This window comes from Nerophis ophidion, linkage group LG01 (assembly GCF_033978795.1).
Source record: "Nerophis ophidion isolate RoL-2023_Sa linkage group LG01, RoL_Noph_v1.0, whole genome shotgun sequence".
NCBI classification, from domain to species: Eukaryota; Metazoa; Chordata; class Actinopteri; order Syngnathiformes; family Syngnathidae; genus Nerophis; species Nerophis ophidion.
Window position 1 is genome coordinate 29018068 of NC_084611.1, and position 14358 is coordinate 29032425.

Sequence of the window (14358 nt, forward strand, 5' to 3'; positions counted from 1 at the left end):
TTAGGGGGGTAAACATAAGATATTGGACAAGTGCCTCCTCCCTCTGACGGGAAAGCAGTGTGTGGATCGGATCATCACAGAAAAGGTTAGTATATTTTGAGTTGATGTACTTGTACAACGCAGTGGTTCTCAAATGGGGGTACGTGTACCCATGGGGGTACTTGAAGGCATGCCAAGGGGTACGTGAGATTTTTTTTTAAATATTCTAAAAATAACAACAATTCAAAAATCAGTTATAAATATATTTATTGAAAAATATTTCAACAAAATATGAATTTAAGTTCATAAACTGTGAAAAGAAATGCAGCAATGCAATATTCATTTTTGTGGAAATGTTCCATAAATATTGATGTTAAAGATTTCTTTTTTTGTGCAGAAATGTTTAGAAATAAAGGCCTACTGAAATGAGATTTTCTTATTTAAATGAGGATAGCAGGTCCATTCTATGTGTCATACTTGATCATTTTGCTATATTGCCATATTTTTGCTGAAAGGATTTAGTACAGAACATCGACGATAAAGTTGGCAACTTTTGGTGGCTAATAAAAAAGCCTTCCCTTTACCGGAAGTAGCAGACGAGGATGTCACCGGTGTGAGGGCTCCTCACATTCTCACATTGTTTATGTGAGCCTCCAGCAGCAAGAGCTATTCGGACCGAGAAAACGACAATTTCCCCAATAATTTGAGCGAGGATGAAAGATTCATGGCTGAGGATATTGATAGCGAAGGACTAGAAAAGAAAAGTGAAAAAAAAAAAAAAAGGCGATTCCATTGTTTCAAGATGTTTTTAGACACATTTACTAGGATAATTCTGTGAAATCCCTTATCTTTCTATTGTGTTGCTAGTGTTTTAGTGAGTTAAATAGTACCTGATAGTCGGAGGGGTGTGTCCACGGGTGTGTTGACGCCAGTGTCTGAGGGAAGTCGCGGCAGCTGCATGGACGGCGCAAGCTCTGCAGATCTCCGGTAAGAGGCGACTTTTTACCACAATTTTCTCACCGAAACCTGCCGGTTGATGAGTGGTCGGGAACCATGTTCGCTTGACCACTCTGATCCATAGTAAAGCTTCACCTCTGGGAATTTTAAACAAGGAAACACTGTGTTTGTGTGGCTAAAGGCTAAAGCTTACCACTTCGATCTTTCTACTTAGACTTCTCCATTATTAATTGAACAAATTGCAAAAGATTCAGCAACACAGATGTCCAGAATACTGTGTAATTGCGCGATGAAAAGAGACAACTTTTAGCCGCAAGTGATGCTGAGATATGTCCCCTCCAACCCGAGACGCCACGCGCATGCGTCATCATACGCTTCATTATTCCGCGACGTTTTCAATAAGAAACTCCGCGGGAAATTTAAAATTGTAATTTAGTAAACTAAACCGGCCGTATTGGCATGTGTTGCAATGTTAAAATTTCATCAATGATGTATAAACTATCAGACTGCCTGGTCTGTAATAGTGGGTTTCAGTAGGCCCTTAAGTTCATGAATCCAGATGGATCTCTATTACAATCCCCAAAGAGGGCACTTTAAGTTGATGATTTCTTCAATGTGTAGAAATCTTTATTTATAATTGAATCACTTGTTTATTTTTCAACAACTTTTTAGTTATTGTTATATCTTTTTTTCCAAATAGTTAAAAAAAGACCACTACACATGAGCAATATTTTGCACTGTTATACAATTTAATAAATCAGAAACTGATGACTTAGTGCTGTATTTTCATTTGAATATGCTACAAAGACAACATATTTGATGTTCAAACTGATAAACATTTTTTTTTGCAAATAATCATTAACTTTAGAATTTGATGCCAGCAACACGTGACAAAGAAGTTGGGAACGGTGGCAATAAATACTGATAAAGTTGAGAAATACTCATCAAACACTTATTTTGAACATCCCACAGGTGTGCAGGCTAATTGGGAACAGGTGGGTGCCATGATTCCATGAAATGCTAAGTAATTCACAAACAAGGATGGGGCGAGGGTCACCAATTTGTAAGCAAATTGTCGAACAGTTTTAGAGCAACATTTCTCAACGAGCTATTGCAAGGAATTTAGGGATTTTACCATCTACGGGCCGTAAAATCATCAAAAGGTTCAGAGAATCTGGAGAAATCACTGCACATACGCAATGATATTAAGGATCTTTGATATCAAAAACCGACATCAGTGTATAAAGGATATCACTCCATGGGCTCAGGAACACTTTATGAAACCATTGTCAGTAACTAGAGTTGGTTGCTACATCTGTAAGTGCAAGTTAAAACTCTGCCATGCAAAGCAAAACCCATTTATCATCAACACCAAGGAATGCCGCTGGCTTCGCTGGGCCTGAGCTCATCTAAGATGGACTGATGCCAAGTGGAAAAGTGTTCTGTGGTCTGACGAGTCCACATTTCAAATTATATTCGGAATCTGTGGACGCGGTGTCCTCCGGAACAAATAACCATCCAGATTGTTATAGGCGCAAAGTTCAAAAGCCAGCATCTGTGATGGTATGGGGGTGTATTAGGCATGGGTAACTTACACATCTGTGAAAGCACCATTAATGCTGAAAGGTCCATACAGGTTTTGGAGCAACATATGTTGTCATCCAAGCAACGTTATCATGGACGCCCCTGCTTATTTCAGCAAGACAATGCCAAACCACGTGTTACAACAGCATGGCTTCGTAGTAAAAGAATGCAGGTACTTTCCTGGCCCGCCTGCAGATCAGACATGTTTCCCATCGAAAATGTGTGGCGCATTACGAAGCGTAAAATACGACAACAAGACCCCGGACTGTTGAACAACTTAAACTGTACATCAAGCAAGAATGGGGAAAGAATTCCACTTTCAAAGTTTCAACAATTTGTTTCCTCAGTTCCCAAACATTTATTGAGTGTTGTTAAAAGAAAATGTGATGTAACACATTGGTGAACATGCCCTTTCCCAACTACTTTGGCACGTGTTGCAGCCATGAAATTCTAAGTTAAATATTATTTGCAAAAGAATACTAAAGTTTATGAGTTTGAAGATCAAATATCTTGTCTTTGTAGTGCATTCAATTGAATATGGGTTGAAAAGGTTTTGCAAATCATTGTATTCCGTTTATATTTACATCTAACACAATTTCCCAACTCATATGGAAACGCGGTTTGTACTTCTTTATCTCTTTTTTTTCAACCAAAAATGCTCTGCTCTGATTAGGGGGTAAAGCTAAGTTTGCATTTTGTATAGGGTGCAACTAGGGCTGGGCAATATATCAAATATACACACAATTTTAGAATTTGCGCTCGCTGTTTAAAGCGTGGTATTTTAGTACATTAGGCCCTTAGTGTATACTGTGTGGGACGTCTGTGTGCTTCTAAACCAGGAGTCCCCAAACTTTTTGACTCTGGGGCCAAATTGGGTTAAACAAAATTTGGCCGTTTGCCGGGCTCTGTATATATATATATATATATATACTGTATATATATATATATATATATATATATATATATATATATATATATATATATATATATATATATATATATATATATATATATATATATATATATATATATATATATATATACAGATATATATATATATATATATATATATATATATATATATATATATATATATATATATATATACAGATATATATATATATATATATATATATATATATATATATACAGATATATGTATATATATTCTGAGCAGAATGATGTCACGTTATCGATGGGAAAATGCATTTTTTGACTATATGATTTGCCTGAGTGGCTTGGAGACACCGTGAGTAACAAGTGGTAGAAAATGGATTGCAAAGGACAGATTTAAAAAACTAATAATAAAAAAACTAAACAAAAAACATTTTTATTTTTTTATAACTTGGGACTTCACGCGGGACGGATTTTGGACGCTGGGCGGGCCAGATCCGTAGGTTGGGGGACCCCTGCTCTAAACTGACCCGAAAACTGCATTGCCGTTACACCCGCAATCATAATAGTAATAAACTTCAATTTGTAGAAAAGTGACATGTTTTAACATAACGCTTAATTTTTTGTTCAATTTCCTACTAATTCAAGATACATTGCATATATGATAAATTCGGTTATAAACGCATTTAAGCCTTATTCAGTTCAATGTAATTGTCGCAATACATAATCTATTCCCCAAGGGCGTAATAAGCAACTTACGACTGATGCAGACATAACAGCATGTGAAATGAAAGAACAGACACCCAAGAAAACAATCTTGTGGCACTTGAATGATTGCTACTATGCAACAGGGCTGGACGGAAATTACTTTGATTCAATCAGCGCTAATCACTGCTCTTTGGAGGATGGTTTATTATTATTGATGTTGTTTTAGTGTTTTCATTTTCACTCTGGGGCTTGGCTAGTCCCATTATGGCATTTGTTGAGTGACCTCCTCACTGGTTCAAGGGTTACTTCCGAATATGCCTTCAACTAAGGCTCCTATTCTTGTCCTTTTTAGGCCGTCTTCACACTTGTAGTTCGGTATTCTAGTCTACGGTACATCAATAATTTTAAAAAGATATCTGTTGCGCGGTTTGATGCGGTTTTCTTTGTGTTCACTCTGTTATGTTTGTCATGGAACCAAAGGCTTCACGGTAAAAAAACATAAGGATGAAATTGGGAAGCTTTCGTGGCATATTCAGTGGCTTAGTGGTTCGAGTGTCCGCCCTGAGATCGGTAGGTTGTTAGTTCAAACCCCGGCCGAGTCATACCAAAAACTATAAAAATGGAAGCCTTTACCTCCCTGCTTGGCACTCAGCATCAAGGGTTGAAATTTGGGCTGCTGCCCACTGCTCCCCTCACTTCCCAGGGGGAGATCAAGGGGGATGGGTCAAATGCAGAGAATAATTTCACCACGAGTGTGTGTGTGAGAATCATTGGCACTTTAACTTTAACTTACATGAACTAAAATTGTTCAGCTTTTGGAAATGCTTTATTTGCCGTTGTACCCATGTTTTTGTGCGCTACACTTTTGGATTATTCGGTTTTTGACACATTATTTCCCCCGGCTGTTGAACTAGGAAAGAAAATCACAAAGTGCCTGCCTGCAAATTTATTTTTTTTATCTGAGTTTGATACATTTTGTATTATTTGCACAGCTATGTTATATATTTTACGTAGAAAGATAATTTTCTATTTTATTTATGTTATGTAATTCTGTACTACTTAAACTATTTATTTTCTGTGCTGTTAATACTAGAGATTTCCGATAATGGCTTTTTTGCCGATATCCAATATTCCGATATTGACCAACTCTTAATTACCGATTCCGATATCAACCGATAACGATATATACACTCGTGGCATTAACACATTATTATGCCTAATTTTGTTGTGATGCCCCACCGATGCATTAAACAATATAATAAGGTTTTTCAAAATAAATCAACTCAAGATATGGAAAAAAATGCCAACATGGCACTGCCATATTTATTATTGAAGTCACAAAGGACATTATTTTTTTTAACATGTTTCAAAACAGCAGCTTGGAATTTGGGACATGCGCTTCCTGAGAGAGCATGAGGAGGTTGAGGTTGGTGGGGTTGAGGTACGTGTGTGTGTGGGGGAGGGAAAGCGGGGGTGTATATGGTAGCGTCTCAGAAGAGTTAGTGCTGCAAGGGCTTCTGGGTATTTGTTCCGTTGTGTTTATGTAGTGTTACGGTGCGGATTTTCTCCCAAAATGTGTTTGTCATTCTTGTTTGGTGTGGGTTCACAGTGTGGCGTATTTTTGCAGTAGTGTTTAAGTTGTTTATACGACCACCCTCAGTGTGACCTGTATGGCTGTTGATCAAGTATGCCTTGCATTAACCTGTGTGTGAAAAGCCGTAGATGTTATGTGATTGGGCTGGCAAGCAAAGGAAGTCCCTTTTAAGATTTATTGGGGCTCAGTACTTCTCCCTACATCCGTGTACACATCGGCGTTTTAAAAAGTCATACATTACTTTTTGAAACCGGTAATTTTGAAACCGATACCGATAATTTCCGATGTTACATTTTAAAGCATTTATCGGCCGATAATATCTGCAGTCCGATATTATCGAACATGCTTAGTTAATACCCATCTTGACTAACTGGGTTAAAATAAAGTTTCACTGACTGTTAACAGTGCAGTTGTCATTCACTTCAATTTCACTGAATATCACTCAAAAATGAATGTCTTTGTATACATACTTTCACCGCAAAATATATCAAGATATATATTGAATATCGAGTTTAAGTCAAAATATATTGAGTTATACTTTTTCGTCCATATCGCCCAGCCCTACTTCATCATTGCTGGTGTCTCAATTGAAGTGATCAGAATACATTTGATAGCTTTTTGGGAGTGTATTTAATCACTTTATTATGTTTGATGTACACTGCATCCAAACTTCAAGTGCAGTATAAATTTTCACTTTCCACGGGTGCTGTACTTATTCCAGCCTTAGAGATGCATAGGAACAAAAGTACCCAAGTCAATGAGAAGGCCAGATCTGTCAGGAAACACCCACAATAAAGGGATGCTTCACCCAGAGTGCGCATCTTGGATGAAGGTGCGCAGTGAAGCCTGATGTATACTCCCGTGTCACGTAACCTGTGTAAGCGAGGTTGTTTTGCCCCCTCCCCATGCTTCCCTTCCGGCAAGCCTTGCGTGCGCCTCCCAAATATCGTAGGTTCGCATCAACAAATCGCAGAGCTCTGATTGGTCAGTTTTTGCAGAGGAGGTTACCGACCACAGGAGAGCACACTTTGTGGTTGAAATGCACAAAATAATTGCATGAAATAAAGCAAACATGATTAAATGTTTGCACGAAAACTGATATTGTGCACTTGTTTTTCACGGTGCGCCCTAAAATTAATTAGTGAATGTGTAATTCTTCAGCATACTTTATTGTTGTGTACAGAAGAAGTCACAAAGTATGACACTTATTTAACTTTTATTGCCAAACATTAATACCACATAACCATACACATTAACACCAGCATGTCGTTTAGATAGTTACTTCACAAATGAGTTTATTTTCATTGAAACGGTAGCTCTTTCTTGTCCCGAGTCCTGAACGGTCGAATAACGTTGCAATAGCGTCCTCTGCGGCGATTCATTCAGAAGTTGCACAATCCATCCTGACGACATCCTTACACGTTTTCCGCCTCCCCACACGGAAGAACTGTAATTCAAACAATACACTGTCAAAAATTACCAAACTACGTGATGCGAGGGTGAATTCCAGCCTAAATAGATTCACAGTAAGTAGAGGGGGTGAATGCTGTACAGCCAGCTTCTGCACACTTGAGCACATGGGAGAATAGGGCCCTCGCTGCACAAAAATAACACCATGTGTTTGAATGTTTGTTTCATGTTGTTATAGCTCTCAGCAGTTAGATTGTTTAGAGTAAAGAGTCACATTTCGGAGTATAAGTCACACTTGCCGAAAATGCATAACAAAGAAGGAAAAAACATATATAAGTCGCACTGGAGTATAAGTCGCATTTTTTGGGGAAATTGATTTGATAAAACCCAACACCAAGAATAGACATTTGAAAGGCAATTTAAAATAAATAAAGAATAGTGAACAACAGGCTGAATAAGTGTACGTTATATGACACATAAATAACCAACTGAGAAGGTGCCTGGTATGTTAACGTAACATATTGTAGTAAGAGTCATTCAAATAATTATAACTTATAGTACATGCTATACGTTTACCAAACAATCTGTCACTCCTAAATGCGATTAAATCTTATACGTCTAGTCTCTTACGTGAATGAGCTAAATAACATTATTTGATATTTTACGGGAATGTCTTAATAATTTCACACACAGGTCGTTCCTGAGTATAAGTCGCACCCCCGGCCAAACTATGAAAAAAACTGCGACCTATAGTCCGAAAAATACGATAGTTTTTAAATCCAAATCAATTGGGGACACAGTGTATGTACTCACAATGAAAATTTAACCAAATCAAGGTGTACTGTGTTGAATGTGCCAACAAAAAGATAATTATAACTACCTAGTGGCACCAACTGTGGATATTGTTTGCTCTGTTTTAGTAGACAAAACATCTACTGTAAACATTTATTAAGACAGCATCTATAGGAGCAAAGTGCACACATGACAGATGAAGAAGCATTGAAAATAACTTCACAATAAAAATTTTACTTTATGCAGGTACATTTTTTCCCACTTTACTCTCTGGACTTTTTCCACCCGCTTACAGAAGAAGCCTGTTCCTGCAGAATTTATGGTTGTTAAGATGATGGATACTTTTTTTTTGTGACTCGTAAGATAAAGCCATGTTTTGGAAACAGTAACAGAAATGCAATTATATAACAATAATGATTAAGGAGGTACAGTTATGCCATAGCTTGAGTGCTCAGAGGTAATCCTTACCTAGTCCTGTGTGATGTGTAGTCTCCTTTGGATCTAGTACATTGACAGTTATATACAGCTTCCCATCTCTTTCACTACCCTTTGTTCCTGCTACTCTATTGGCACTGGGTTGGTTGTTGGGTGATTGAACATTTTTCCAGCGAGCAGTTTCCTTGTCCATACAGGTTAAATCACTTTCTTCTGCCCCTGACAGCACCTTGCCACCTTTCTTATTCCTTTTCCTGCTGCCTTCTCTGCCTTTCAAACTACACTTCTGACATCAAATTATCCAAGGTTTGATTCAATCTTTCCTAGAATGCTGTTTTTTTTCGCATTGGAGATACTAGAAATGGATTTAATACATTCTATGGTTTATCTGCTGCTGTCACAAAACTATACAGGCAATGTTTTTAGGGGTTCATTTTATGATTTTTTTTGTAGTTAAGACACTTCCTACATAACTTTTAATGGTGGTTTTAAGGACCATCTTAAACACTGCAAAAAGTCAGTGTTCAAAAACAAGAAAAAACAAAACAAAAATAGGGGTATTTTTTTTAACTAAGCAAAATTATCTGCCAAAAGAACAAGAAAATTCGGCTTGTAAAGACTTTCCAATACAAGTAAAATTAGCTAACCTCATTGAACCCAAAGATACCTTAAAGAAAGTATATTCTCACTGTCAAGTGCACTTTTCTTAGTAGAAAAAAAACTGACATTTTTGCTATATATTTAAAAAAATGTTCTTAAATTAAGTAAATGCTAGTTCCATTATCTTGACATAATGAAATTAGCCCAGCATCATGATTTTTTTTCATGCTTGTAGTAGGAAATGATTACTTTAAAAAAATAGTTTTATACTTGTGAGTGTTGATGACACAGCTTTGCATCAGTTGATATTGTACTGTTAAACATGTTTTACTCAATATTGTTCATAAAATCTCAGCTACAAGCTGTAATATCTTACTGAGATAATTTAGGACCAAAACCCTCAAAACAAGTAAAACACTTGAACATAAAATCTGCTTAGTGAGAATAATTATCTTATCAGACAGAAAATAAACAAATACAACCCTTATTTGAAATATTTAATCTTACTTAGATTTCAATTTTTGCAGTGAAGCCACCGTCCTATCAGATTGTGCCGTTTTGTGGGCGGTCTAATTTACGTGCCCAAATCTTCTTCGACTGCATCTCTACCTCTACAGCCATGTTGTAGTTTTTAGGGCTTCCATATCGAGTCTACAGAGAGATACAAGTCAGAACTACAGTCGCGATCGAAAATTTACAAATACTTGTAAAGAACATAATGTCATGGCTGTCTTTAGTTTCCAATACATTGTACAACTTTTATTTACTTATTTACTCTGTGTAAAGCAACAGCTCCATTGGCAGCAAAACAGGCCCAGAGCATAATACTACTACCACAATGCTTGATGGTGGGTGTGGTGTTCCTGGGATCAAAGGCATCGCCTTTTCTCCTCCAAATATATTGCTGGGTATTGTGGCCAAACAGCTCCATTTTTGTTTCGTCTGACCAAAGAACTTTCCTCCAGAACTTTCCTCCAGAACTTTTATTCTTAATTGTATTGTACCTTTCAATACCTTCTTAAATAAAACAGTTTATCTTTTATAGAGAAGACGGGAAAAAGTGAGAGTGTGGGAGTAAGCACATTTTCAATATTACTGACACATGATTGTCAGCTCGTTTGGCTCTTGAATGCTGAGTACTTCTTCTTTGGCAGAAATGCGAAGAGGCGGGTTTTTTTTCCCACCCCCCTCACCTTCAACTCCCAGCTGAAGTCAGTTTAAGCAAATGTAAAATGCAGGCTTATACTGTGAAAAAGTTTTGAAAATGTTGTATTTGTATACTGTTTGTTGTTGTAATTGTTAGTTCTCATTCAAAATCTATGTGGTTATTGCACTGGCATTGATGAATATTGCCTGGACATAGTAAAAAACTGTGGAAGTGACAACAAGCATGGCACAACTTGATCTTGGGTAACATGAAGTATAATCAGAGGTGGGTAGTAACACGATACATTTACTCCGTTACATCTACCTGAGTAACTTTTGGGATAAATTGTACTTCTAAAAGTAGTTTGAATGCAACATACTTTTACTTGAATATATTTATAGAGAAGAAACGCTACTTTTACTCCGCTCCGTTTATCTACATTCAGCTCGCTACTCACTACCGATTTTTATCGATCTGTTAATGCACGCTTTGTTTGTTTTGGTCTGTCAGACAGACCTTCAAAGTAGGATCTATCACATGCCTGTGTTTTACCAATCAAATGCAGTCACTGATGACGTTTGACTCCGTTTCACCAATTAAATGCAGTCACTGGTGACGTTTGACTCTGTTTCACCAATCAAATGCAGTCACTGGTGACGTTTGACTCCGTTTCACCAATCAAACAGAGCCAGGCGGTCACATGATTAACTGCCCACTTTTTTTTTTGTAAACCTTTTATTTATACGTTTCAACATTTACAAACAGTTGAAAATAATAATCAAAGTAAGTACAAAAACAGTATAAAAAACGTACAAAACAGTGCCAGGAGGTTGTAAATTCAAAGTAACTAAAATAGAATGCAAAAAATATATATTTATAAAATAAACTAAGTGCAAAGCCATAGGCTCACTCAATCTCATTAAATAACTTAAATTTGGAACACAGCATCATCGTTTTTACAGCTTTTTGATTGTTAGAGGTAGAGTGTTTTAATGTAGAGTTCTAAATATTTTTTAAAGGCACAAAAAACCGGTCTGGTATTGAGAAACTTACATTTATGAATATAAAAATTTTGCCAATAGTATAATGAGGTTGCAAAGGTAAAATTCATTTTCACATTTTTTTTCAATACAGTGTAAAACCAAATATATATTATTAAATATATATATTATTGTTTTAGTCGCTTAAGAGATATTCCTGGCTCTGAATTTGTTCAATGCTATTTTTATGTTTTTGTGCATCACTTGTTGCCATCATCATTAAAGTAACAGGTTACTCATCAGCTACTCAGTATTTAAGGAGTTTTTTCACGACATATTTTTTACTTTTACTCAGGTAAATATTTGGGTGACTACTCCTTACTCTTTTACTTGAGTATTACATCTCTAAAGTAACAGTACTCTTACTTGAGTACAATTTCTGGCTACGCTACCCACCTTTGAGTAAAATAGAACAATAATCCTGGAGAATTGTATAATTGGTTGACAAACTATGGCCACATGTGTGCAGACTGTGATTATAAAATAAAATTAGATTTATACCTTGACGTCTTATTTTACCATGTATTGATAGGGTTACGGTATTTAACTTAAAGGGGCTGTTTGCAACATTTACACAAATGCATGGAGAGCGCCAATTTTCCAATGTACAAACCCATAACCAGTGAAATTGGTATGTTGTGTAAATCATACATAAAAACAGAATACACTGATTTGAAAATCCTTTTCAACTTATATTCAATTGAATAGACTGCAAAGACAAGATATTTAATGTTTGAACTGAGAATTTTTTTTTTTTGTTGCAAATAATCATAAACTTAGAATCTACTGACAAAAAATTTGGCACAGGTGCATTTTTTACCACTGTTTTACATGGCCTTTCCTTTTAACAACATTGTTAAATGTTTGGGACCCAAGAAGACCAATTTTTGAATTTTTTCAAATGGAATTCTTTCCCATTCTTGCTTGATGTACAGTTTAAATTGTCCAACAGTCCGAGATCTCCACTGTCTTATTTGACGCTGCATAATACGCCACACATTTCCAAAGGGAGACAGGTCTGGATTACAGGCAGGCCAGTCTAGTACCCACACTCTTTTTACTACAAAGTACCCGCACTCTTTTTTTTTTACAATGCCACGCTGTTGTAACACGTGCAGAATGTGGATTAGCATTGTCTTGCTGAAATAAGCGGTGGCGTCCATGGAAAAAGACGTTGCTTGGGTTGCAGAATATGTCGCTCCAAAACCTGTATGAACCTTTCAGCATTAATGGTGCCTTCACATTAATGCTCCAGAGGATACGATGTCCACATTTCCTAAAAGCAATTTGAAATATGGACTTGTCAGACCACAAAACACTTTTCCACTTTGCATCAGTCCATCTTAGATGAACTTGGCACCGTGCAAAACCAAATTTTCTTACCTGTTGTCAGATGTTTTTGTTTATTTGGGATCCCCATAAGTTCCAAACATTTATAATCAAACAATGGAATCATGGCGGAGATATTTTCAAAATAATCTTGCTTTTTTCCACACTTGCTCTCAACGGGCTGCTGGGAATTTGAGACTTTAGTGACGTATTTTGCCTTAGTTAATTCAGCGGATATCTCCATGGTAGAGGTTTATTCAAAGAGCTTTGCCCGAGTTTGCCATTTTTATACAGTTGGTGTCCAAAGTTGGAGTCAAGGAGTTCCTTATTTTTCTATATCCTCTTGTTGTGGGGCAGACGGGCTCGTACATGCACTTTCATGCTAACATCCTCACCCGTTGCCGTTTTTCATTCAAAAATAGCGTTCTAACTTGCGTCAGTAGACTTGATGTGGAAGCTCTAAAAACTACAACATGGTTGACGGGGTGGAGACCTAGTTGAAGGGACTTGGCCTGGAGGAGGGCTTCGGCACGTGAATAAGACCGCCCACAAAACGGCACAGTCAGTCGAGACAGTCAAAAAGCGTTTTAAAGGTGGTCTGTAAAATATAATCTATGCAGTTTTTTTCACCAAAGTAAACAAATGAATGTCATGTAGACCACAGAAAAGTGCCTTAAATGTAGAATTAACTATTATTAATCCAAACTCAAAAGTGTGATTAATCTGATTAAAAAAATAATAAGTGGGCGTAACTATCCACAATTAATAGGGTTCTGGTTTTGAAATTGAATTACCATAATTTTATAATTATAAATCGCTCCGGAGTATACGTCGCACCGGCCGAAAATGCATACCAAAGAAGGAAAAAAAAACATATATATGTCGCACTGGAGTATAAGTCGCATTTTTGGGAGAAATTTATTTGATGATGTCCAACTCCAAGAATTGACATTTGAAAGGCAATTTAAAATAAATAAAGAATAGTGAACAACAGGCTGAATAAGTGTACGTTATATGATGCATAAATAACCAACTGAGAAGGTGCCTGGTATGTTAACGTAACATATTATGGTAAGAGTCATTCAAATAACTATAACATATAGAACATGCTATACGTTTACCAAACAATCTGTCACTCCTAATCGATAAATCCGATGAAATCTTCTTCCTCGATGTCGCTTCTAAACAACTCTGCCAACTCCAAAGGTATGCGCCACTTCCTCTTGTCGTTTTCTGGTGCATATTTCACTACGTCCAGCTTGTAATCTGCAGTACATGATTTCCTTTTTGGTGCCATTTTTGTTCCGCCCTTCACAGTTTTTATAAGTTACCGCCGACGATGAAATGATTAATTTTAATAGCTACGGCAGTAGCATATAGCAAATAGCATTCCATGACCCACAATGCACTTCTGCGATGACCCTCCCCCGCCAAAGTTTTATTGGTTGACGTGTGTGTGACGATTGCTGACGTGTGTGTGATGATTGCTGACATTTACTTGGTCTCTTCCGCGAATTAGATAAATAATATTATTTGATATTGTGTAATCTGCAGTACACAATTTCCTTTTCGGTGCCATTTTTGTTCAGCCCTTCTCAGTTTTTATAAGTTACCGCCAACGATGAAATGATCCATTTTAATAGCTATGGCAATAGCATATAGCATATAGCAGTTAGCATTCCATGACCCACAATGCACTTCTGCCATGACCCTCCCCCGCCGAATTCTCATTAGTTGACATGTATGTTACAATTGCTGACATTTTTTTCGTCTCTTCCGCAAATGAGATAAATAATATTTTTTTATATTTTACGGTAATGTGTCACACATAAGTCCCTCAGGAGTATATGTCGCACCCCCGGCCAAACTATGAAAAAAACTGCGACTTA

At 36.9% G+C, this 14358-nt stretch overlaps 1 protein-coding gene across 1 annotated transcript in view; it reads left to right on the forward strand.

The window, feature by feature from the left end:
* Positions 1–14358, forward strand: part of oxct1a (3-oxoacid CoA transferase 1a) — a 131326-nt gene that overhangs the window by 94790 nt on the left and 22178 nt on the right. The window contains exon 15 of the mRNA XM_061900378.1: positions 5–85. Coding sequence (XP_061756362.1) covers positions 5–85 — 81 coding nt within the window. The remainder of the gene's footprint in view (positions 1–4; positions 86–14358) is intronic.